At 38.9% G+C, this 27,072-nt stretch overlaps 4 protein-coding genes across 5 annotated transcripts; 3 read left to right on the forward strand and 1 right to left on the reverse strand.

Annotated features, from left to right (window-relative positions):
• Positions 1-39: 39 nt before the first annotated feature.
• Positions 40-17,458, reverse strand: Dh44 (corticotropin-releasing diuretic hormone 44). 2 transcript variants are annotated; one of them, XM_089256730.1, is made up of 5 exons: positions 17,196-17,458; positions 16,979-17,135; positions 11,880-12,048; positions 5,783-5,905; positions 40-2,194 (listed from the first exon to the last, which is right to left on the reverse strand). In XM_089256730.1, the coding sequence occupies exons 3-5, from the start codon at positions 12,045-12,047 to the stop codon at positions 1,589-1,591; spliced, it is 897 nt and encodes a 298-aa protein (XP_089112856.1). In that variant the 5' UTR covers position 12,048; positions 16,979-17,135; positions 17,196-17,458; the 3' UTR covers positions 40-1,588. The 2 variants fall into 2 exon arrangements, with proteins under 2 accessions (XP_089112856.1, XP_017968419.1); XM_018112930.3 differs by having other exon boundaries at positions 16,979-17,458.
• LOC115562615 (uncharacterized) lies at positions 2,973-4,776 on the forward strand. The gene is made up of 2 exons (XM_089256525.1): positions 2,973-3,313; positions 3,373-4,776. Exons 1-2 carry the CDS (start codon positions 3,109-3,111, stop codon positions 4,536-4,538), a joined length of 1,371 nt encoding a protein of 456 aa, XP_089112651.1. The 5' UTR covers positions 2,973-3,108; the 3' UTR covers positions 4,539-4,776.
• On the forward strand, positions 7,317-8,679 carry LOC108659819 (uncharacterized). The gene is given in 1 exon segment (XM_089261857.1): positions 7,317-8,679. A coding segment is annotated over 1 exon segment (1,188 nt). The 5' UTR covers positions 7,317-7,363; the 3' UTR covers positions 8,552-8,679.
• A 5,688-nt stretch (positions 17,459-23,146) lies between the features above and the next one.
• On the forward strand, positions 23,147-26,763 carry Scm (Polycomb protein Scm). The gene is made up of 4 exons (XM_018112924.3): positions 23,147-24,100; positions 24,166-25,083; positions 25,143-26,240; positions 26,312-26,763. The coding sequence occupies exons 1-4, from the start codon at positions 23,600-23,602 to the stop codon at positions 26,447-26,449; spliced, it is 2,655 nt and encodes an 884-aa protein (XP_017968413.1). The 5' UTR covers positions 23,147-23,599; the 3' UTR covers positions 26,450-26,763.
• Positions 26,764-27,072: the final 309 nt, after the last annotated feature.

Raw genomic sequence — 27,072 nt, forward strand, 5'->3', positions numbered from 1 at the left:
ATTCCCTATAGTTTTATTAAATATGGAAGACCTTGTTGGTTGAATGCCATTTCAATATTTTTGTATCTTTTATTCATTGTTTTCATTAAAATAAATACATACAAGTATAATCCATGTAATATATATATATTTAAATATAATATTGAATATCGAATCATCTGATTCCATTTTTTGTTTCTTTGATTCAGCTTTATTTATGAGAAAATCATTTATTTACATAGAGAAAATCAAATTTGTTCACATCGAATTCATCAATATACATAAGTTGTTCGTGTATGCAAGTGTATATGTATGTGTGTTGATTCGTTCCATTGACAACGTATAGATTGTACATTTATTTAGTATATATCATGCATATGTAGATAGTTTAATCGAATTGAGTTTTTTATGCATAAATTAATTAGGTTAGAGTTGAGTAGCTCATCTACATTAAAATCGTTAGTTGTATTTATATGATTTGCAACCATTTGTTTCTCTTCAGTAAGTTTCCTAACTCTGCTATAACTTTCATTTAGCTACAAAAATGTAAGAAAGTGGATCGAACTGATATACATATATTTACTTCACTGCTCGTTACTTTCAGCTGAGTCAGTAAAGGCTTTACATTATCGGAAATATGTTTTGAAAATTGTATACAATAATTATTTTGAGCATCTGAACTTGTTTATATGGGAAAGGCGATATTATTTTCTTCTATTCATGAAAATAAATGTGAAAGAACTGATAAAAAATTAGCATTCCGCCCGCGGATGATTTTTAACTATTTGAAAATAATTAAAGCTTAGCATCAGCAAAAGAGACAAAAATGTATATTAATTAAATTATTGATTTAAAACGGTAAAACATTGAATTACAATTTGAAGCTGGCATGCACATATACATTATATAGCGTACCTTAATATATATATATATATGTAATGAGGCATGCATATTTCACTTTGAAAGATTTGCTTTTAAAAACTACACGTGTTTTAATTTTTATATTTTTTATTAAACAACATTCTGGCTTTTAACCAAATTCATATACATATACATATACATATACATATATATATATATTTATTTATCTTTTTTTTTTGCAATATTTATATTATGTGTGTCTTTTTTTTTTTTTAATTTTTTTGCTAGTCAATAAATACCATATAATTTGTTGAGTATCATTATTTTAGTGTTTAGGGAACGTTCGTTTCGAGTGGTTTGTGTTGCATATGCATCTGAGAGAGAGGTAGCATGAATCGTTACGTAAACCATTTAGTTTCAAATACCAAACACGAAATTCAAATAGTTAGTAGAGTGCGCGAGTTGTCGGTGAAAGCCTTTATAGGGGATTTTTAGGGGATGGTCGGGGCTCGTTTTCATCGGAGGGTTGCACACACAATATGTCTGCCTTGTAGACAGCCATTAGGAACCGTCAATTTAGCAACTACGAACATCTAGTTAAACTCTAAAGCTGTCTGTAGCTGTAGCTTTAGCTGTAGCTGCAGTTGTATCTGTAGCTATAGCAGTATCTGTAAATGTTTCTGTATCTGTATCTGTATCTGTGTGTTTGTGTATCTGTATCTGTTTCATTAGCCTTGGCTGCTGACACTTAATTAGCATAGTGCGAAGCTTTGTGCATGCGATAGATGAGACGCCACGGCATTCGAGAATTTGCATTGGTCGCTTCTAGCGACCTGTCCATGTCATCCATGGGCTGCTCGCTGGCCCAGTTCATGTTGGGCTCATCCAGCATTTCGTCTCGATCCTCGACAGAATTATCCAGATCGTCCTCAGTAGACATCAGGTCTGTTGCGCTTTTGCGGTGGCTGTTTTCATGATTTGTTTCGTTTGCAATTTCGTTTCCGTTTGACTGATGATGTTTGCCCACGCCCTCCTTGAGGGACTGTTGCAGCTGTTGCTGCTGCTCTTTTGCGGGTCGGTGTAGAAAATCAAAAAACCGTGACGCCGCAGAAGCCGTTGAGGGATCGGGTGAACCAGCTGCGTTGCCACTGTAGCCCCACAGTTGACTGGGGAAATGCTGCTGCTGCAGCTGCTCGCGACGCAGCTGCTCTCGCTCCCGTTCCCGCTCTAGCTGCACCTGCTGCTGGTGCTGCTGCTGCTGCTGCTGCAGCTTGTGCCGCATGCTCCCCCACGACGCTGGCTCCAGGAAAACACGTTTACCCACGTTCTTCAGTATGGCCCGATTCAATTCGACCTGTGCGCATCAAGTGCAAAGTAAAGAGAGAAAACGCTTGGCATTAAAGGAAATGAGTGCAGAACATGTCACGAGGAATTCACAATGTGAGTCAGCCACAGCTCCTATGAGATATGAACCTATGTATATTAACCTTAGCCCGTCTCTAGACACACGTGTGCTTTAAATAAGATAAATATTTAATTTCTCAAACAGCCAATTTGATTTATGCTCCAGTTTAACACATTTTAATTTGCATTTTTAACTCGATCCTGTAGGGTCATTTCCTCTACCAACTAAACTCATTACACTTTACTCTCATGCAGAGGAAATAAATAAATGAAAAACCTCTTTCCTCGACTAAATTAGTTATATTTTAGTGTCATGCACATAGTATGTGAATAAATAAATAAGAACGAGGTAATTCCAAAAAAATATTTTTTCGAAATACACTTATAATATATGTATACAATATTATAAATAAGAGCTGTTATCTTCTTTAACGATTATCAATGTATCTTTGGTATAAGATATCACTAGATTATAATTAAGTTTCTATTTTAATGTATCGATATTTTTCGTGGTAAACGGAAATTCATTTCAATAGAAAAATATAAGGATAAGACACACAAAGTTAATGCCCATTATTGCAAACATAATTGCATTGTTACTATAATTGTATTATCAATCATGCTTATCAGCAAACGATGTGGAGCTAGTAATCGGAATACCCATTTCAATGGGCTTCCAAAGCTACCTATCGAGCCTCTTACTTGCGGAACTGTTGCGTATATTAGATATTACACAATTTAGTCACACTTTGGGATATTCCTTGGACTGTTTACTGAAGATAAGACAGTACGCGTCAGTACGCATCGTTGGGAATTTTTCATTTTCAATTATGGTTGCCTTATAAAAGACACACAGACCCAAGAATGGTCAAACAGTTGGGAACTCACAGCTTGACAATGAAAGTCCTAATATTTGTAGTACTTATTGGGAGCATTCTAGTAGCTTTGACTGCAGCAAAGCCACAAGGATATCATCATGGAGACATTGAACACCAAATATGGCCATATGAAGCGAGCGACGGCCAGCAGAAAATGGGTCAACGACCGATGACTGTTGAGGGCTCTAATGGTAAAAGCCCGATATTGTACATCGTCGATATATCTTTAATATTCTTCTATATTTCCTAGATCGTCCTGACGAGCGTCCAGGTAGCGGACAGCGTCCTCCCTATGACCACGAACTAAGTCCGCTTGGCGGTCAACGTCCTCAACCCGATCAGCGTCCTCCATATAACCACGAGCACGGTTCATCCAATGGACAGCAATCCCAGCCTGATCAGCGTAATCCCTATAACCACGAGCAAGGTTCATCCAATGGACAGCAATCCCAGCCTGATCAGCGTAATCCCTATAACCACGAGCAAGGTTCATCCAATGGACAGCAATCCCAGCCCGATCAGCGCCGTCCCTATAACCACGAGCAAGGTTCATCCAATGGACAGCAATCCCAGCCCGATCAGCGCCGTCCCTATAACCACGAGCAAGGTTCATCCAATGGACAGCAATCCCAGCCCGATCAGCGCCGTCCCTATAACCACGAGCAAGGTTCATCCAATGGACAACAGTCCCAGCCTGATCAGCGTAATCCCTATAACCACGAGCATGGTTCATCCAATGGACAACAGTCCCAGCCTGATCAGCGTAATCCCTATAACCACGAGCAAGGTTCATCCAATGGAAAACAGTCCCAGCCCGATCAGCGCCGTCCCTATAACCACGAGCAAGGTTCATCCAATGGACAGCAATCCCAGCCCGATCAGCGCCGTCCCTATAACCACGAGCAAGGTTCATCCAATGGACAGCAATCCCAGCCCGATCAGCGCCGTCCCTATAACCACGAGCAAGGTTCATCCAATGGACAACAGTCCCAGCCTGATCAGCGTAATCCCTATAACCACGAACAAGGTTCATCCAATGGACAGCAATCCCAGCCTGATCAGCGTAATCCCTATAACCACGAGCAAGGTTCATCCAATGGACAGCAATCCCAGCCTGATCAGCGTAATCCCTATAACCACGAGCAAGGTTCATCCAATGGACAAAAATATCAACCCGATCGACGTCCACCACATATGCACCGTCGTCATCATGGCCGCCGCCCACAAGACGAGGAAAGCACAACTTTTGAGCCTGAAGATGCGACCACAGTCGAGCCTGAAGAGTCGACCACACTCGAGCCTGAAGATTCGACTACAGTCGAGTCAGAACAGTCGACCACTGTTGACCCTGAGGTATCGACGACCTTGGAGCCAGAGGAAGGTAAACACTTTCTATTGCACATGAAAACATATTGAATGTAGTATTCTATTAAAGTTTTGGTAGTCAAGCACATAAATCTTCAATTTTCTGTTCTGAACTCTTTCGTTACCCAAGCCCAATAGTGCGTAAGCACTCGAGAGCTTTCCTTTCACGGCGCTCGCATTCATGCAGCAATTTATAATATCCCTTTGACAAATCAATACGTGTGCCTTGACATGTGTAAATGGAGCGCACAATTTCTTGTGACCCGCTCTCATCTCTCATCTGCAGGCGAAGAGTCCGCATTAGTCGAGAGGCACCCAAGGGCCAAATCATTCGAATTCCTGGCATTAAATCGTTTGATTTTTTTTATTCACCACAATTTACCTAGCGCCGTGGGCTGCATCAACATTTAGGTAGCCAAATAAATTTTACTTTGTTGCCAGGGCGAAATATTTTTCGTATTACGCATACGACACGTTGGCTTCCCCCTTAACGCACAGAGAAAGGATGCTCTAAGCCTTTGCAGGTTTAGCTGCCAACCATCCTTAAGCTTCTGAAGCCTTTTTGTTAGATACCCTGCACATGCCAAATTATTGCGAAAGGGTGTTTGAGAAACCAAATCTTTAGCTGTAAACGGATAAAATGATTTAACTAATAGTTTAGTATATCCAATAAAAAAAAAAAAAAAATAGAAAATGTCAAACGTATTCAGTTTTCAAAGTATCGATTGTATTAGAGGGCATTAATATGTCCGGCATTCCCATTTGAGCACATTCGTTCCGCTAACCTTTTGATATCTACCGCAGTGTTATTTACATGTCCACCCAATGCGGGTCTGTCAATACCTAGCGATAAGACTCGCCTTTGGGCTATTGTCTGACAAATGGGCAGCAACGTGGCCAGATACGGGCAGCAGAGAAACGGAGATGCTGGGAACCTGACCTTGCCAGCCAGGCATTTGGCGTTTGTTTAACAAAAAATAAAAACACATTCTTCCCTTTCAGTTGGCTGGCAAATTAAAAAAGTTATCGCAAGCGATGTGCATTTCATGGACTTTGAAGTTGCTGTCCAACTTGCTCTTCCATTTGCAACTCTAATTTTGATTAGTTGCAACAATTTTCCATCTACATTGAATCGCACTCTCAAATGAAAATCGCATATTACCCAGGCATTTCTTTTGTTTATCTTGCGAGTTGAACAAAACAATAATGAAAAGTTTTTCAGTGCTCATTCGCGCTTATTAAAAATACCAAGCCGGACAATGAATACCCTCCGGCCACCTGTACGCTTCGCTCACCTGCCGAGTGTTCTCCTTCATCTGTCTGCGCGCAATCTCCAAGAGCAGCCGCTGGCGCAGCACATCCAGCGGATTGACAATGGACAGCGACGGTTTATTCCGCTTGGCCAGCGAGTACTCATCCTGAAAATAGAAAAAAAAGGAAAGGAGAGAGATCCAATTTTTTATGCATTCATTTTTTAACTTCTGCTTACAGTGCTTACACAACAAAATCTTAATTCAAAAAGTTTTCAACTGAGAAATTGTTTGAGTTGGTTCTCACTTTGTTACGCTTGTTTTGCACAAATATCTTCATGAATCGCCAAGTTATGAAAGTTTAACTTATCTAATACAGGTCTTTGACAATATTAATGAACATAAACACAGACAATTGACGCCTGAATTAAATGATAGACACAATTGAATAAGAGAGAAGTTTCCCTATTTTTCATATAATGAAAGTCTGAAGATAAACTTCTGATAATTCTGGGAACATCTAGCAAGTTATTAGAAAAACAATTCTCCAATCAATTATCAAATTTTTTTAATGTATATTTCAAAATGGGTTTTTAATGGGTAAATAATAAATCATTTTGCTTGATAGGTAAGCATTTCCGAGTTTCTGTTTGCTATTTTTATTATTTTTCTTTATAATTAAAGAGTTGATTAGCGGGTTTCGCTGTTTGCTGCATCCAAATGAATAAATATTTACAATAATTTGCAAACTCGAGCAGCTTTCAGATAACAAACTGTGTGTAAACAACCCAATATAGATAACGTTGAGGCATTCCAGATGGTTTTTGAGTGACTAATGATAGCTAACATTTACACGTATTATGATCAAGGCCAGCATAAAGTATTTCTTATCAATCAATTTTCGACATTGTATCATAAGACTTAATGTCAATTACTATTTTCATATATTTGCATTGATAGACCAATGTGTAAAAGTCTACGAAGTCAATGAAATCTATAAGACATATACTAGCAAAAATCCGACAGATAAATCTGAGAAATCTATAGAGAACACGATAAGCCCCAAGGCTGCCGGCCAATCAACTGAGCCGCGATTTAATCAACTTGGACAATGTGAACGCCCCCAATTATCAAGTCTGGCAAAGTCTTGTGATTGGTAATTGATCATAGATAATTCTAGCCCCGCCTGTGGTTGTTCAATCATTGGCAAGTGGTCTGTGGAAAATACCCGAAGGTTAGAGATTTCCGAATAAGGCTCAGTTCCTTGTTATTGTTTATTTTGGAGTGGAAAATACCATAAGGTCAAATAAAACCTTAACCTGCCCAACGCCAATTTTCAAGGTTACTCTAAACTAGATTAACCAACGAAAGAACATAATTAAGAACGAAAAGTCCCGCAAACCTATCGCCCAGCGCTCCGCAATGAAATTTCACTTTTTTTGCCCTTTTGGCTATCAGACATTGTAGCGCAGATAGCGATTAGATAACAAATGTTTTTTTTTTAGTCATGAATGGCCGGCATGTCTGCGAGCCATGGTAACTTGCTGCCAATAGCCTCTTGCTTTCGTGATATAAATTGCCCGGGCTATACTGCGGGCCATTTAGTATACATCGAACAATAGTAAAATGAAGGTCCTAACAATTGCGATATTCGTGGCTCTCTGCGCCGTGGTCGCGGCCAGGCCGAACGGTTTTGGCTGGGGACGTAATTACGGCGGCTGGGCGGGCATCCATCGCAATGATCAATGGCACGACAGAGTAGGCGATCTGGAACATGGTCGCTGGAATAAGCATGGAGATAGATGGCAGGGAAGGTATGGTGGCTGGCACAGAGATGAGAGTGGTTGGCATAGAGACGACCGCTGGAGACATCCGGATTTCACAAACGGACATGGACATGGAATGCGTCCTGAACAACCTACAGCATTGCCAAGCTCCACATCAGCTCCCGTGGAGACTACCCAAGCTCCTGAAAAACCAGTAGAATCAACTCAGGCCCCAGAACAGCCAATTGAAAGTAGCCAAGCACCCGAGGTGACAACTGAGGCACCCGAACAGTCTACAGTGGCACCCGAAGAAACCACTGAGGTACCCGAAGAATCTACAGCAGCACCGGAAAAATCTACACCCGAGGAGTCTACAGACAAACCTGAGGAGACTACTCAGGCAGCTGAAGAGACTACAGTAGCACCCGACGAGTCTACAGAAGCACCAGAGGATACTACAGTTGCACCCGAAGACTCTACAGAGGCACCCGAGGAGACTACAGAGGCACCCGAAGAGACTACAGAGGCACCCGAGGAGACTACACAGGCACCCGAGGAGACTACACAGGCACCCGAAGAGACTACAGAGGCACCCGAAGAATCTACAGCAGCACCGGAAAAATCTACACCCGAGGAGTCTACAGACAAACCCGAGGAGACTACAGAGGCACCCGAAGAGACTACAGAGGCACCCGAAGAGTCTACACAAGCACCAGATGAGTCTACACAGACACCCGAAGAGTCTACACAAGCACCAGATGAGTCTACTCAGGCTTTCGGCGAGCCCACAGAAACAACAGAAGCACCCGAGACGCCGGAAGAGTCTACTCAGGTAACCGAGGAGCCCACAGAAACTACTCAGGTCCCGGAGGAGCCGACAGAAACTACTCAATCATCGGAAGAGCCTGAAGAGTCTACTAAAGTTACAGAAGAGCCGACGGAAACTACCCAAGCCACCGTAGAGCCAGAGGAATCAACGACCGAGGGTTAGGGAGAACCAGTTGAGACAACGACAGAAGCAGAGGAGGGCAGCGGCTCGGACAACTAGAATATCATTATTATTTTGATGCTAAGCGAGCGTAGTAAACATTGGAAATCCAACATAGTTAAGAAACGAAATGATATATTAATATAAGTAGATGGTTTTATTCTAATTATAGAAAATGTTAGTCAAATCATTTCGTAATCTTTTATTATTGATCATTTTCTGAGTACTTGAAAACTTCAATGGCTGCGATTGATTTTAAAGAATGTCATACACTTTTATTTGTTAACATGACATTATCATAATGTTCGGGCCACTTAAGATTGCCTTCTATGTAGGGTCCATAAATACATTATTTGCTGATTTCTTGTTACCGTAGTGTTAATGGCATAAATTAAAGTTCAATTGTCAGTTCCGATAGATCGCAAAAATGTTTCAACGCAACTCTTATCGCTGGGCATAACATAATAAACGTGGTATTCAAGTGGCTTATTACTCATGCAATTCGATCGATATCTGTACTTCTGTTATGGAAAAATTTTTGCAACAGCAATTACATATATCAGCAGCAAATAATATCATTTATTACTGTTAGTATTTGCTCAGCAACAATATCAATAACTGCTCATAACAAGATGTTGTTCCCTATTAATCGAAGACAACTGTTCAAATATGCGACGCCTGGAGCCTGGGCCCTATAAATAGATCGCTATCTGAAGAAAACGCAATCAAACCAAATCTAAAGTTCATCATGAGGGCTATTACATTAGCAGTTTTTGCTATCTTGTTGGTTGCCGTAATGGCACGACGTGGCGAAGGCCAGGGCCCTCCTGGCCATGGTCCTGGTGGACTGGGAGGCCATGGCCTTGGCGGACTGGGTGGCCATGGCCTTGGAGGACTGGGTGGCCATGGTCCTGGCGGACATGGACGTCCACATGGTCCTCCCGGTGGCAAGCCACCATCAGGTGGATCTGAAGGCGACGAGAACGACAATAATGACAATGATCAAAATGATGATGATAATAATGACAATGATGATAATAATGACGGCGAGAATAACCAGGGCGACGATGGCGAAGCGGAAGATGAGAATGAAGCGAATAACGAAGAGAATCAGGACGGCGATCAGAACAACGATCAGAATGCCTAAAATCTAATTCTGCTTGAAACTTCAAGTCTCTGCTTGCTCAAATTATAAAAAGAATCATACAATAAATAATCATACTTGGCGATTTCGAAATTAAGTATTTTTCGCAATTCGTAGATAATCCTGCGACATTGTCTATAAGCAAGGGGCTAATTCCATTAAAATTCTTTATATATCAATCAAGGTAGTTATGAAATATAGCATACACCTGGAATAAGCAATGAGAGAGTATTCCCCATTCGCCCACTTTTCTTCGCCCCATTTTTATCGCAAATTGTTATGAATTGTTTTTTTGGTAAAGTTTTCGCATAAATTTCCATTTGACTGAACTATTTACGCTGGCAAACTTTAATCTTGGCTCTAAATAGTTTTGATTTTACCAAATGCTGCACTGGCTAAAATACTTATAGGGCAACCAAATAGTTCATAAAAGATGCAGGCCCCAGATGCAGAAAGAGAGTATTTGTGAGAATGAAGACCACATGCACAGATGTTCGTGTTCCCCAAAAGTTGCTCCTTTGAAATGGCCGCCTGTCAATTTGACAAGTGTTGGCAGCAGAGCTCCCCAAGCTATAAGCTCCAATGTGCCCTCCAAGTGGAGCCCACACATATTGACCAAATTAAACAGCGTGAAAACTTAAACTTTTGTTGTCAACTTTGGGGGATTTATTCACGCTGTAAAACAACAAAGCGCCAAGCTTTATTTATCTTCTTGTCAAAGGTAAACAAACAAGGTTATAATATGTTTTGTTTACTTTTTGCTTACATTTTTTTTTTTGCTTTTACTTTTATTTTTTGCTGTGCTAATGAAGCGTACATAAACCGTTATTAAAAATTTTCCATTTACCAAATTCAGTTACAATCAAGTGCGAATGTTGCTGTTGGGAGCTAACGACTGCATAATGCTCGTTCACGGTCCAACAATACGTCAATGTATTCACGAATGAATATTTTAGTATTTTAAGGGAAGTACTTAGCCGGGTAATTGTTTCCCTCCTTTTCCCCAATGGAACATTTAGCTTTAAATTTTGTTTATATTTATATATATCTTGATTGATTTCAACAGTAGGTCATATCAAAAGTAAATGTAAAATGTAAATGTAAAATAGGACACAGTTTGTTATTCAATTTACTCGCATCCAATGTAAACATTAATATTTTTGAAATATTTAACAAATCTCGCTAGTGAATTTATTGTCAGAAAGCCTTAGCACGTTATAATCTCGTGTTCACCAACGTGTATAAATTCGCGAGTTCGCCAGCCATCAAGATATTGTACTGATAAACCAATACACTCGCTTAGTTTCATATTAGTACAACAGAACATTGACTAATTTGTTTGTTTTACAGAATGTTAAATCTTAATGATTGGTCATTGGACACATTCTGCTGATTAGATTACTCGGGACTATTGTATGTCTCACTTTATGATAATAATGAGAGATTAAAATGATTTTGAACTGAGCCTTCATTAGAAATCAAAAGTTGTTTAATCGGAAATTCGACCAAGGCGATAAGCGAGCTTCCTAGGAAACTGTATTAAAATTTGTGAGAGCAGAACAAACACGAATGATAACAAGGGCTTAGTTGGGGAATTTATTGATAAACACACACATATATATGTGTATAAATAGAATTTATGGCAAGCCATTGAGTATAATATAAATAGAGATTATTTTTTATAGGATTGGAATAGAAGAGATCTTGATGAAAATTGATATAGATTAGGAAACGGAGCCAGATAGAAATATCCTCTTTATGGTTAATTAATTTTAAAAATTAAAAAATAATTTTGTATAAAAGGTGGACCCCAATCTTCTGTGTTTACAATAAAAGACCCTAAATAGCATGTTTTACTGTGATTTCAATTTGTTGCCAATCGTCCATTCCCGAAATTTTTATAAGGAATCAATTGATTGTCAATCGCAGAGACACGTATATTCGTCCTCATGAACATATTCCAGTAATTATTACCGTGATTTAAATGAGGGAAGCAATAAAATTAAATTTACTTCTGGTTTCTATTTTTTCTATTTCCCTCTTCTGTTTGCAAATGAAATGCTTATAAATGCCCCGATGGCAACATCAAAGAATTCATCATTTTTTTCCATTTCTCTTTTGTACAGATTAAAAGGCAAAGGAAATGTGAGTCCGAAAAAAATGTCAGAAAAATGAGCGACAACTGCGGAAAACCACAAAAGACTGGTGTACGGGGGACAATAGCATCGCTCACGGCTTACTCACCTGTACGGCCTGTACATCCAAATAGTCCAGCGGAAATCCGTTGGCCGAGCCACCGCCTGCAGCACCCGCTGCTGTTGCCGGCGCACCACGCTGTGCGGTGCAAACGAGCCTCGTGGCGCTGAGTAAAGTCAATAACACCGGGCAAAACCACGCTGTGGCTTTCATCATTCTGCAATTTTAAAAAATAAAATACAAGTTAATAAAAAACAACAACAATAATTGCATGACAAATAAACGGATGCACAATCCGGACCATAAAACAGGCAATGCGCCGACCCAAATTGCATCAAGTTAAATAAAAATTGAATTTCATTCCGTCTGAATAAACGGAATATTGAGCAGGCCCTGTCGAATCAACAGAAAACAAAAAAAAAATATATATATATATATATATATATACATATATTCCTTTTTATTTGCTATTCATTGATAAACACAAATATGCATGTTCCAGGAATCTAAAAAATATTTTATTAAATGAGTTTGAAAGACTAAAAAAACCTTTCGAGTTTCTAAATCAGATTATATTATTGAGTTTCATTTTTATTAAACAGCATGAAAAACCTTGAATATACAAAAAAACTTTAAAAAATGTACATTAAATATTATTTGTATTTCGTAGTGATTTCGAACGACAAAAACCAGAAAGATTTATATGAGTCGGAGTCAATAACTGATGTTTTATTTGCAAATGGTCTTAATCTAACATTGGTTCGATCTGCATTGAACCCAAATATATAAGTACTCTAGAAGTTTCTATTAACAGTTTCTTTTCTGCCGCCTAGTTGTCCTAGTGATAATTCAACATTTGCTTATAAGACTTGAAAACATCATACTAAAGCAATATTTGTAACTAATTAAAATAATAATACATACTTGACATCTATTTAATATAGTAAATATAATATCTAAATTTCCTAGTCTTTCAAATAACTATGAATTAGGCGTTTGACACTGCAACAATTTTCCCGGGTCTTAACTTTTTCATTTACGACGGACTCTGACACTTACACGTGTTGAGCTCTTCCATGCTGGCATGCTAAAGCAGTTCGGATCATAATTTAAGGACATTCTATCAACATCAGTGCATATATATAAAGTTGAGAATATATATAAATAAATAAATATATATGTACATATGTATATAACACGTATCTGGGCTCTGACATTGATATTGCAACGCGTTGCAAGCGTGTCCGGAATATGCGAGAGTCGTGTGTACGCAATACGCAACCTTTTGACATACTGAAGTGTGCTTATAATTTATGGCTTATGCACATGCATGACCTCTTCTAACCCCACTTCCACGCAGCTCTTCACTCCCCGTGGATGGATGGATGGATGGACTCGCCAAATGACTTTGCCCAGCGAAAGCGAAACATAAACGTAATGTGTGGAAATAACGTAAATAGATGGCAGGTCGCTGGCTTGGGCTTCAGATGGACACGTGCCCCCCTCTTGCAGCACAGACAGACTGGGGACACTGACGGAACGAGCTATTATGGCTAACTGAAAGGATTCCTTTTGCGGCCACAAAACAATTTGCACGCCTGCTCGATTATGCAAACTATCCCTTAGCTAACCAGAACTGAAAAATAATTTAAGAGCTGTCAAAGGTTGAATACCCTGGGAAACACAAAGCCAATGTAGGGTATATCTAAAAAAAAAGAGGGCATGCTTCTAATACACATGCTTCTAATGAAAAAATTCCTTTACTAAATTTAGCCGAGTTGGGCTCACAACTGCAGACTTTTTCTAAGATATAGGGTATTAAAGGCTCAATCGAAAGGCCAATGACTGGCAACAGGCTTACAATTTCCGCTTAACCTCAGGCCAGGAAGGCCGCAAATCCTCTAAAATCGCTGTGCATCTAAAAATATATGTAAACACCGTGTAAATATAGTTTTACATGCGTCGTACGCCGTGCGCTGTGTCGAACGGCTCTATTTATTTTTTTAGCCAGCAAATTGGTTTTGCGTTCCGTTTGGGGTCCACTCTCACTTCCTTTAGCTCCACATGGCATCCTTTGGCTACATATTTTGATTAGCTCTAGCAAATGTTTACGGGGGCCATCTATTTCAGTTGCTGTGTGACCCGCAACAAGCTATTTATTTATTAATGCTCAATAGCAATCAAAGGCAATATTCTTCCTTAGTTCGTATATAGTCCATGAACTTGAGTTGAGTGCGATTGATAATCAAGTTTTTTTGACAAAATGCCAGCCTCAAGATATCGTGCGTCATCTGTCTATCGGTTGCTCTTTGAATTGTCATCAAAATTGAGATAAGCAGCGCTCTCTTTTCTTTTCTTTTTTTTTTCAATTATAACATGAGTACGCAGCGTGTACTACGTGACGTATACGCAACGCAATTTTCGTTTAGTTTCTGTTGTATGCTTTGGGGCGCGTTTGAAAAATATTTTGTTTGTTTAATTTTCCATATATTTCATTGTCTTGTAAAAAGAGAACGGAGCCTTAAATAAATTAAATATCACATTCTGTGCAATGGATTTAATCCAGCAATATTTGGATAGTTATCTAACGTAATACAGGTTAATAATATTTTTTCGCATACAGATTTGTCTGCGTTTTCGCTAACCACTTAGCTCCACTTACGCTGAGCTGTCATCTGTAAAACTCAAGCACAAAGCTCTCTGGCTGTTTAACTAGTTGGAAGTTGATGGCATAGCCACAAGATATTTGACATATGTAAGCAACTCCATAAAAAAGGTGGCAGCGATGACATGAGGGATTCGGGCAGCTGTCATATTCGGGGCCAGGATTTGCGAATATACGAATATACGAATAATGTTGACAGCAATGCTGCATATGGCAAAAGAAAAAAAATGCATGGATGTGTCAATTTTGTGGCCCGTTCTATTTTCTATTCCGCTCCACTCGCAATTGATGCAAAAAACGTGAAATAAAATTCCATTCGGTAGCCCAAAAATGAAATTACATTGTTTAAATACCATCATAGGAAAATGTCTGCATTTGAAGTCGAGCAAATAAACACATTTTGTTTGGGCGTTAAACAATGCTCGGCATAATGTGGCCCAATAAAAACTGCCCTGCCCCACTGCGTAAGCACATGCACTGCCAAATAAAGGGACTGCCCCACTGAGAAATCGTGATTGCCCGGAGCGCATTCGCTCGCTTTTATCTGCGCAGTTAAAGCATAAATAAAATATATATGTATTAGCAATAATATGTATAAAACATAAGAAATAAAACGGCAAAAGTCTCGTCTATTTGCATTTAACATGTATGCAAATATCTGCGCAGTTAGGCCAAAGTTTTAGGTCGATAAAAAGGATTTTTACGAGCGAACAATTTGATTTTTCCGCTAAACCATGAGAAAAAAATCATAGAAGTGAATAAATGAATTTAATGTATGAATAAATGATTCGACTGCAGCTCAATCGGAAGATTTACTGTAATCAAATCATGTGCAAACATTGTGTGCAACTGATTGGGTATATTAGACTGCTGCTATTTTTTACTGAAATTATAATCAATGTAAGGCTTCATATAATTCGAAGAGTAAGATCTCATTTGAGTGCGATTGGATGGATTTGCTACAGCGAAATTACAATCTAAATCGAATTGACATGTGTTACAGTTACGATCTTGAAGACACAAAAAACAATCTTTTATGAGTCGCAAACAAAACGTGACCCATCACGAAGTGACGTCACAGTTGGCTGGCTGGATGGAAATGACAGGACAGCAAGTTTTCGCAGCCAATCAAAAGTTGAAAATGTTGGCCAAGACATGTTTGCACTCTAGTAAATTACAAGACTCGGGACCTTAACTACAGGACAGCAGCCGAAGAGGCTGTGGCTGAACAATGTGAAAATTGCATAAGGAATCAAAATTAATTACTTGAGCAGCTGTAGTGATTGCCTTTGAGAAGTGCTGGGCATCTTCTCAACCAAACTCAATATTCAAGATATCTTAAATTTTCCATTTTCCATTTAAATTTAGTTTAATTTCGTTAAGAGAATAAATATCCGAATTCCTAAACTGAGCTGCTCCACTCATTTCGCTAACATCTTGTATCACAAGTAAATTAATTGGCAACACGTAATGAGTTTGGCCAATGTTCCATTGCCAATGAACATCTATAAATTAGGCTACAAGCCAAATTAATTGCTCAAAACATTTTATTAAATTAGAGCTATGTTTACTTTTACGCTTGCGGCGTACACAAAACACGAGTATGTACATACATTTGTAAAATTATATTTAATTGAGAGGCCAGATGGAAAATATTTATCTATTTTTAAATACAACTTTTTAAATATATTTTATTTGTAATATTAAATATAAATGTATAATGTACAATTTATACAAAGATATATTAATTGAAAATATAATCGATAATAATTATTTAGAAATAATAATAAATTAAATATATTTTTATATAATATTATTAAAAATTTTTATATAATTATTATATTGCATTATATTATATCTTCATATAAATTTTATATATATAATTTTATAATTATAATTGATTTTTGATATATATTTTGTTTGTTGATTATATACTAGATGTATATTTATAAATATTAAAAATTTTCATTTATAAATTTTGTTTATTTGTTTTAATATATACTTTATAAAATTAAATAACTGACTTTAATTGATAATTATTTAAAAGAAGAGCATTCTTTAAACTAAATTTTAGAAGTAACAAGTTTTAGTTCTACTTCAATATATATTTTTTAATATTATAAGGGGATATATCTATGTATCAAATTTTTATAAATATAAAAATGACTATTATTTATTCATTTATTTTTTAAGAATTACTAAAAAATTATATATATATACATAGCTCACAGAAATAAATTTCACTAAAAAAAATTAGCACCAAAAATAAATATATATTTAAAAATTATTTAAATTTATAAAATAAATATATATTTATTATTAAATTAAAAATCTGTGATACCCGTTTTTTTTTTTTTTTTTAATTTCTTTTAACAAACAAATATTTTTCACTTTTTTAATTTATTTTATTATTTCTGTTTTGTGATCATCATTTATTAGTTCTTTATATTTTTGTTTTGAAATTCAAATCTTTTGTACCCACCAGTTATAACGTTGATTAGGTTTAATCCACAAAGTGTAAATCGTTCGCTTTAACAACGCGCTGAATGCCACCAAATGCAAATAGGTTACTTTTCGTTCAATTTGGTTTGGTGTTTGCCGTTTGATAACAATTTTTCTTCACACACTTTGGTAATTGGCTGTGAGAAAATTTCGTTTGATCTTAACACTGGGTAATATTTATGGTTTTCAAGATTTACGTTTTAGGGCCAATATTTTATTTTTATGTGCTCACGCGCGACTGCAATCAAACGAAATGGGACTCGGCTTAAATTCCAAATTTGAATATACTTTTGAGTGAAAATTCGCACGGAAATTATGTTGAAACTTCAGTTGTTAATTGGAGGGCTATAAAGCTGGCCTAAGGAGCTAGGCTCTGTTCCTTCGAATTGCTATTCGAGGCTGTGTCCGAGAACGCAACAGGCTGACGACGAGCGAAGTACTCTGAGCTCGAACCGTTGCTCGCTTGTTTTTATATTGCAAGGCAATGGACGACGCAGAACGCTCCACGACGAGCGCCAAAGCCGAGCAGCACGGACGAAGAGGACGACGACGACGACGACGATGAAGGGACGACGACAGGACGAAACCACGCGACTAGTTATGAATGAATCCGTGCGACACGCACCAACGTGGGAGGCTCCACATGTGGGCCCCCATTACAAAATTCACACCGAATGTTGGTCGAACAACTAACGTAAATGCTTGCAACATGTTGCTGCAACATTTGTTATCTACCTATCTACCCACCTTTATCTCTTTGTTTTGTGTTTCCCCTTTTAATTATCGAACTCTATTAATAAGAAATGAATTTTTATGCGCACATTAATTGCTTGATTATTTTATTTTTTAGCCAGACCAAAGGGTTCGCCTCGCTTATTCGAACTGACCTTAGATCCGGGCTAACAACTAACATCTAACGGCTTTTGGCAGCTCTGTCGCTGATCAGCGCTCAGGTGTGAAATTGCATGCCATTCATCTTCATCTCCAAAAGAAATATACATACAGATGTGTATAGAACAGCACTAGCTACAATGGGTGGGTGACGCAAATATCAACGCATAAAAATAATCTTTACCTAACGCGACTTATCTACATTACAAATAAAATATAATTGTATATAGATGTATCATGGGTATAGGCAAATAAAATATTATTCTATATAGGTGTATCATGTGCACAGGGTGGGTGGGGCAAACATAATCATATGATGTTCTTTTTCACTCTCCCTTTCTCTTTTATTTGGCGCCAGTTGTTATTGTGTTTACCAATACGGTGATTACTTTTGAGCCACCCTATATACATACATTATTGTAGATATACATATATGTGACAATGAAATTATCGTTAAAATTGAAGCCTAAAATCTAAATTAAAATTGATAATTTTATGTCGAACATATATTTGTGTTAGTAATTTGTTTTTAAATGTTATTCTTTCATTTATAAATACTTTGTATTTTTTGTTATATTTAGCTCAATTATTTGTGTATAATTTTTTTTTTTAAGTTTGTTGTGTATAACAATATTTATAAGTAGCAATATTAATATTTGATAAATCATCAATATATTAATACATAATTTAATTTAACAAGTTAACATTTACTATTTCTAATGTTTTCTTTTCGGTATTTGGGTCATTCTTGAAAAGTTTTTAGGCATATTTATGAAAGAATATTATAATACATACATAAACACAAAAAGGCTGCATTGAAGATTTTTTGTGATATGCTCACATATTCTGCCCATTGTTCAGCTCTCGTGCCATTAATCTTAACCGTTTGTGAATACGTTCTTATATTTGTTCCCGCAGTGAAAAGAGAATATTGGCTCGTCCACTGGTTGTGTCTTTGTTTTATTGCTGATACCCAACAATTTTATATTATGTAATTGTACTCATGTTTGATAGAGTTTCTATGGACGTATAGATATGTGTATGGGTTGTCAAAGATAGCTATAAGAAAAATCTTGTTGTATACATTCCTAATTTCTTTTAAGCTGTCAAAAGTAATATTAATTAATATATAATGTGATACTATATCTATTTAAAGTATTAAAAATAAGGGTATTTACCAGTCGAGCACATCCGAGAGGAGTACCGAGATGAGTCCAAAGCTGTCATAGGCATCGCTAAGTCATTGTTTAACATCTGGGCTAAAGATAACGAAATGAACGAGTATCATTTCAGTTGGTATAGACAGTCTGAAATATACTTAGATGATTTTTTATCGCTTGTATTGGCATAACATGGCTTGGCTTGGTTTCGCGCGCAAGTTGTTGCGGCCCAATTTAACCTGTGGTGGAAATTAATTGTCGCAATGGCGGTGCAACAGTGTTGCCAGCCATTCATCAGAGGCCGTTACCCAACACCTATTCCAGCGTGTCTACCACCTGCCTGTTGCTCAACAGCTTGACATTCTTTTAATTGCTGTCAATGCGTGCCCAGGTGTAATTAAACACGTGGGCCGCGACCCGTTACCTGCTGCTGGCTTTTGCTTTGTGTTAGCCCTTCACCAACATGTGCTGATTGAAATCTGTCAAAGCGATTTTACAGCACTAGACGTGGAAAGAGTGTTGAGTAATGTCTGTTCATGTCGTAAAACCAACAGGTAGTTATCGATAATTGAGTTTTAAATGGTTAAGAAATAGTATAAGACTGGACTAAATATAGAAGTTGTGAGCTGTCAATCAATCATAAGACTAAGAACGAAAGCTGAGCTATTCTTAGTTATACCACGTAGTTTGTTCAAATATAATCTAGCTAAATTTCACTCCACTCAAGCTTAAGCCTTTGAGCTCATACAACGGCATTGTAAATCATCTCATTTAGCCACTCGAATTGCCTAATTAATACCAGCTCGGGCCAAGTTTCTGGCCATTTTATTGAGCTACTGCCCTTTGACCTGCTCCAACAAATGAAGACTCAGCTGCTGGCAAAGTCGAACCGTTTTCATTAGCTCAAGTTGATCGACTATAACGACGTCACTTGTGTTGGCTGAGATAAACTCATTAACATGTTGATTAAAATCACGACAGAGTTCAAACGCTGCGTCAATCTTTTGTTTGATTTGCGTAATAAGTCAATGTGGGGGAGCAGCCGAGGCGGGGGAAAGCAGCTGGAGTGCGGGAGCGACAATTTCTAATTGCGCTGCGTCAGTTTTGACAAGCGCTTAAACGGTAAACGTCACTTGGCTCAATTATGCGTGTTAACAGAACAGACTGCTCAGCTCAGCTACCCCCACCCCCCTGCTGCAAGTGTCAAGCGACCTGAGGGCCATCTTCGCAGCTGCTGTCGATAAAGTGAAGCAATTATTAATTTATGGCAATCTCTCAAGTGTGCCAACAAAGCATTTAATATACTTTACGAATGAAGATGGCTTAGTTACCACAGTTCGAAACTGTATATATGTATGTATACATATTAAATTATAAATACATTATTGATAATCTTAAAATAAAAAAAAAGATTTATTTGAATATAGCTATATACTATAAAATACATAAGTTGTATTAATATTAATATATTTTATATATTAAGTATTATGAGTATCCTATGAGTATAAGAATTCAAAGCAATTCATTCACGGGTAGAATACTGAAAAACTTAAAAGTGCCGAGCTCATTGTGAAATAAAGTGTTCCATAAGGAATCTAATTATGAAGAAACTGGCACTTAGGTGAAGACAAAACTTGATCTGATCTTGCAAGACAAGAAGAGCACTCTATTTTCTATCTCCTCTGAGCCTTACATAAATAGTGACAAATTTTGAGCGTTGTGCGGTCATTTATTGAAATATAAATGATTAGCTATGCTTCGTATTCCATATCCCAACTGTGGCATAGTTTTCATCCATGAATACTAGCTAATGGATAGCTCCTAGTATTCTTGGCGAAATCGCAACAGAAGCTCGCAAAAAAATTTATACATACATACATAATTATACGAAAGAGCAGTAGATTTAACAACAAACTCTTCAAAATAATTAAATTTTCAAGTGAATGGATTATAATATTTGCTTTGATTAAGCGTCCGTTAATTGCGGCTCAGGAATTGCGATAGGCTGATATAAGCGAAATCGGAAAATTAAAAGGAAGACGAAAATAAACATGATCTAGGAAATTGGGATATCGACTTATATGGAATATATTAAAGTTATTGATGTTAAAATGGAAAAAAATGTTTTTTCTCGTTTTTTCTTTTTAAAATAATTTTACAGGGCGTAAACTGGTTTGTCATACTTACATTTTTGTATTATATTAATTTAATAATTTTTATCTAAAAATATGTGCTTTATGTTAAATATTAACAAGTGGGCGGGGAAAGGACGTGGTCTAATTTAAGAAACAAAAATCAAATATCTAGTTCTGTTTTTAGAATTGATGCCAAAATTTCGGGCTTTTTTCCTATAGTGCGGCGCAGTCCGAAGTGGGTCCAGAAAATAAATGAAGTTGAGGACTTCAGCACAAGAGCTTGCGCAGCTAGCGCAGAGGGAGTGCGATCCAAGTGAGATCAAGCAGAGGGAGTGCGAGAGAGCAAGCATAGAGAATACGATCAAAGGGAGAGCCACTAATCCGTTCTCACAGCTTCAACTCCAACTGCTGCTTTACACAGCGTTAATCGCCTATAGACTATACGAATTTAAAATGTTAATGAAATGCATAAACAATTCTATTTTTGTAACTTATCATATCAAATATATTATTCATTTAGTTAAGCACATATTAATAATAATAATTGATTGTTGATTTATTATTGTTGCTTAACTGCTCATTCGATTAAACTCCTGATAATAGTCGACTATAAATCCATTTTGGGGATTTGCTCTGCCATAACGAATTGCTTCGGATTGAAAGTTTTTGTTGATTAAATTTAATTTACATCGTAATTCGAGCGTCTGACCGAAAGAGAAGCGCCAAAAATGAAACGTATTTCGCTTAAGTTGGGCTAAAATGGGCCAGCACAATCCCGCAAAACTTTTTGCCACAAGCTAAGCAAAATATTTAACTAAGAAGACGAAACAAAAAAACGAAAGAAACTTTTCTCTTTGGACAGCAATAATTAAAGTGAAGAACTTTCACGTAAAGCGCTTAACTTTTGGCATTTACTGTGACCGAAATATAAATGGGTTGATCATTTTGTTATTTAGACGGACAGGTAACTCTTATCTGAGCTATGTGAAAACTCCAGAAAATTTATTTGCATTATGGGTTTTTAGAAGTCTATATCTGTGTGCGTGTGTGTAGGTCGGCGCGTGTTTATGCCTGTGTGCGTAACGTATGACAGCATGCAAGCGTTGCCAGATGGCTGAATCAAATGGACAGCTAGCTGGACTGATGCATACATACATATATCATAGGGAGCGCAGATGAGACTGCAAGCGCGCGTGTGTGTGTTGAATTTTTACTTTTTCCACCGATTTTGGCGTTGATTTGTAGTTGGCGGTGATTAAAAGTGCACGCGTACAACACATGCACACACGCATATACATACATTCATTCAACAATTCACGCCTACTATGCCAAAGCATTTGTCAACTGCTTTTGGGTCTCTGCGGCAAGTCCAAATTTGATTTATGAGCGCATTGTGATATATGCAGAAATAAACGAAAGAAATCAATAAGCGTGTGGTATGGGTATGGAGATTGGATAGCACAGCAGGGAATGGGCCCATTTAGTTTTGCCTAATTGCATTACTAGGATAATTTCGTGTAGAGCATGAGCAATTTATAGCAGCGCACTTAGTCTTATTAATATAGTGAGAAAACTAGGTCAAGCAAACTCTTTAATTGAAAAGGGCTACAATACATATTCACTATGTAACCGTTTTTACTTGAATTCGCATATATTTATCAACTTTATTCAGCTGTTGTACAACTGTTGAGTGAATGTGAAATTCAACTGTAGAGGGCGCTGTGTGTGCATTGCTCAACAGTTGCAGAACCGTGGCAAAGTTGTTTTTTAAAATAAGGGGTGCATAATTATGTGTGTATATATTTATATCCTATAAAATGGAAGGAATTTACTATATCATATGAATATAATATATATAGCAATAAGATTTGCCATGAATTTGAGTGTCGTATTTCATTGTTGTGTTCACTGCGACTTGTCACAAGCAAATGTCAAAGCGATAAATAACAGTTACTTGAACAGCACCCATCTCTAGTGACTTACCATCGCTAGGAAAACAAATATGGCGGAACGTGAATGCAAAGAAAAATAAAAAAAATTAACTAAATCGCAATCGCAAGCATCATCCAAACTCGGGCAATGCAAAATTGTGGAGAGTTTATAAATTAATAGTTCCCTCTGTGCGGTTTTTCATGTGAGTTGGTGTGATCGTGCAAAGCTGCAATGAAATTTGTGGAATCAACACAAATACAAATTTGTTATTACGTGACCTCGAGAACGCCGCTAAAACTGAATTACCCCGAGCCGTGGCAAAAAGAGTTATTTTTCGGTAAAGCGAACAGCTCAACAGCAAATGCAATACTGCGTGTGCGTACTGCGTCACAGATGCAGTTAAACTAAATAAAAACGGTAAAGTGAGATAACAAATAACAACAAACTAAGAAAAACGTAAATAAGTCGAAAAGAACCGCAAAAATGTCTGGCGGACGCGAAAGCAGCGCCAGCGCTAGTAGCGGCAGCGGTAGTAATGGCAACAATGCTGCTAACTCCAGTGGCACGCCGCAAACGCCGACGCAACAGCGCGCTCGCGGCCGTCCTGCGAAGCGGGCGACCTGCACTTGGTGCACCGAGGGCAAGCTGCCGCTGCAGTACGTCCTGCCCACACAGACAGGCAAAAAGGAGTTCTGCTCAGAGACGTGCATCGCCGAGTTCCGCAAGGCGTACAGCAAGGGGGCGTGCACGCAGTGCGACAACGTGATTCGCGAGGGGGCGCCCAATAAGGAATTTTGCTCCATGATGTGCATGAACAAGCATCAAAAGAAGAACGGTTCAACACGGCACAGTGGGGCCGGCGCAGCTGGCGTTGCCGGCGGTGCTGATGGCGATCGAAAGTTGCTGAGCAGTGGTGCACCGGCGCCTACAGGCCCCTTCCAGTACGAGAGCTTCCATGTCTTCGATTGGGACGCCTACCTTGAGGTGGGTTACGTTTGGCATCCGTTTTTGGAGCAATCTTCTAACTTTTTGTTCTATATTCATTGCAGGAAACGGGCAGCGATGCGGCTCCAGCCGAGTGCTTTAAACAGGCGTTAAATCCGCCCAACAACGACTTCAAAATTGGCATGAAGCTGGAGGCGCTAGATCCACGCAACGTCACTTCCACCTGCATTGCGACGGTGGTGGGTGTGCTCGGTTCGCGACTGCGTCTGCGCCTGGACGGAAGTGATTCCCAGAACGATTTCTGGCGCTTGGTCGACTCGAACGAGATCCATGCAATCGGGCACTGCGAGAAAAATGGTGGCATGCTGCAGCCGCCGCTTGGCTTTCGCATGAATGCTTCCAGCTGGCCAGGCTACCTCTGCAAGATACTCAACAATGCTATGGTCGCACCAGAGGAAATATTCCAGCCGGAGCCGCCGACACCGCCAGAGAATCTCTTCAAAGTGGGACAGAAACTGGAGGCGGTGGACAAAAAGAATCCCCAACTGATTTGCTGCGCAACAGTTGACGCCATCAAGGACGACCAGATCCACGTAACCTTCGATGGATGGCGCGGCGCCTTCGACTACTGGTGCAATTATCGCTCACGTGACATTTTCCCCGCTGGCTGGTGCGCACGTAGCTGCCACCCAATGCAGCCGCCGGGCCACAAGTCACGCATGGACTCGAGCTCAGGCAAGCAGCGCTGTCCACGTCCCAAATATACTGTTGTCGCCGAATCGGACGCTATGGTGGCCGCCTCACCAGTGACTGCGCACTTTCACACCAACTGCAAGGGAGGGCCGTTCATCAATGGCTCCAAGCTGCCATCTATGGTGACGGGACCCACGCATCAGACGCTCGCCAAGCTGTGCCTGCAGGAGGTGCTGGCCGCTAGCACGGACACGCAACAGCTTTCTAAGCTGCTGTTTGCACTCGATGGCGATGTGCATATTGTGACTGCAGCTGGAAAGAATTTCACTGTAACTATGGTTGCATTTGTTCCGGATTCTCGTGCTAATATGTTATTTGCTTTTTCTAGGTTAAAATACCCTCGCCACTGCGTATGAAGGACGACGAGAGCCTGGCGCTGTTCATAGAGACGTTGTGCACCACATGCCGGGCATGTGCGAATCTCATCTCGTTGGTGCCGGAGACCGAGGAGTGCAAGAAGTGTGCGCACAGTCGCAAGCGGCAGCTGGTGCAGAGTGCCACGCCGCCATCGTCGCCTGTGCTTGCCGAGAAACGAGGTCGTCAATCTAAATCTGCCACGCCCACGCCCGCGCCCACTTCCCCAGCTGAGAAGCCGTTGATTATAAAACAGGAGGCGGGTGTCAAACCGCAACCACAACAGCAGCAGCAGCAGTCCGCAAGCAAAACACATACAAGTGCCACAAAAGAGGCGCTTAGCCACAAAAACAACAATATTAATAATAATAATAATAACAACAACAACAATAACAATAACAACACTAGCAACAGCAATAATGTGAGCAGTAACAAACTGACCATCAAGACGGAGACAAATGGTGTGTCAGCGACACCCGCAACGCAATCGCAGAACCAGAACCAGAGCCAAACACAAGCGTTGCGGAAGGTGCGTTTCCAGCATCACAACAACAATGGTAACAACCAGCAGGAGACAGGATCAACTGGAAGCAACAACACCAACAACAGCTCCACATCTTCCAACTCCAGCACCAGCAGTAGCAGCAGTGGCAGTCTAGCCGGCGGCACGTCAAATGCGAAATATTTGGCACCCCTCGTCGCTGAGGTGCATCCAGAGCAGCTGAGCGCCAAGCCACCAAGCAGCTATTACAAATCTCCGACGACATTATCATCGAGCGCCTCCTTTCCTTCGTCGGTCTCAACGCCTTTTACCGCTTCACAGTCTGCATGCCCAGCGGCACCGGCAGCCAGTGCCGCTAAAGCGGCAACAGCGCCCGTGGCGACTGCAGCTGCATCGAGCAGCTATACGGGCATCGCCATTACCTCACCACTAAGCACACCCACATCGGCATCGGCTGCGTGTTCGCCCTTGCGAGCGCAGCCCATCGACTGGTCCATCGAGGAGGTCATCCAGTATATCGAGAGCAATGACAACTCGCTGGCAGTGCACGGCGATCTCTTTAGAAAACATGTGAGTAGTGGATGTGATATAGAATTTTAGATCTTTATATATTTATATATAATTTTGATATTGATATACAGGAAATCGATGGCAAGGCATTGCTGCTACTTAACTCGGAGATGATGATGAAGTACATGGGCCTGAAACTGGGGCCAGCCTTAAAAATATGCAATCTAGTGAATAAGGTCAACGGACGCAGGAATAATATGGCTTTGTAAATGGAATAAAAACGAAAATTAAGGATATACATATATGGATACGGCTATGGATATGGAACAATATAAAGCGCAAGGAACAGATCAAAGCCATCGCCGAAGTGTTAACAAATTAGTACCTCCTTAAAAAGATAAAAAAGAAAAACTTCAGATAACCAGATAACATACGAAATGTGCTTAGGCATCTATAATGCTGAGGCACATTAGCAATTTAATTATAAATATTTAATTTTGAACCCAACATTCTAAAGCGAATAATGTTAAACATGCGCGAAAGAAACCAAAACAAATGTCGAGCAAAAAAAAAAAAATGAAAACTTCAAATTCCAAAAACTCATATTCGAAATATCAGTTTTTCCAACAAGAAAAACAAACTAAAATCTACTTTAAAAATGCATATGAATAATATTTATTACACACACACGCACATAAGGCACGAAAAATTAATATGATTTAAAAAAAGAAAAAAGAATATTTAAAACAAAACGAAAAAAATCAAACCTTTGAAAATATTGTACATAATTTTACATATAATTTTGTAATTATGTATGTATTGATTGAGTTTCTTTAAAATCTAACTATTACAATGTTTGCTTAATTTTAGCAATTTATTTTTAAGAAAAATA

Source organism: Drosophila navojoa, chromosome 2 (assembly GCF_054131105.1).
Source record: "Drosophila navojoa isolate 15081-1374.11 chromosome 2, UAZ_NAV_1.0, whole genome shotgun sequence".
Taxonomy (NCBI): Eukaryota; Metazoa; Arthropoda; class Insecta; order Diptera; family Drosophilidae; genus Drosophila; species Drosophila navojoa.

Coding starts and splice junctions, on each gene's coding strand:
- LOC115562615 (XM_089256525.1), top strand. CDS start 3,109: ATGGTCAAACAGTTGGGAACTCACAGCTTGACAATGAAAGTCCTAATA. Junction 3,314..3,372: donor GACTGTTGAGGGCTCTAATG/GTAAAAGCCCGA, acceptor TATATTTCCTAG/ATCGTCCTGACGAGCGTCCA.
- Dh44 (XM_089256730.1), bottom strand. CDS start 12,047: ATGATGAAAGCCACAGCGTGGTTTTGCCCGGTGTTATTGACTTTACTC. Junction 5,906..11,879: donor TGGATGTACAGGCCGTACAG/GTGAGTAAGCCG, acceptor TTCTATTTTCAG/GATGAGTACTCGCTGGCCAA. Junction 2,195..5,782: donor TGAAGGAGAACACTCGGCAG/GTGAGCGAAGCG, acceptor TGATGCGCACAG/GTCGAATTGAATCGGGCCAT.
- Scm (XM_018112924.3), top strand. CDS start 23,600: ATGTCTGGCGGACGCGAAAGCAGCGCCAGCGCTAGTAGCGGCAGCGGT. Junction 24,101..24,165: donor ATTGGGACGCCTACCTTGAG/GTGGGTTACGTT, acceptor TATTCATTGCAG/GAAACGGGCAGCGATGCGGC. Junction 26,241..26,311: donor GCGATCTCTTTAGAAAACAT/GTGAGTAGTGGA, acceptor ATTGATATACAG/GAAATCGATGGCAAGGCATT.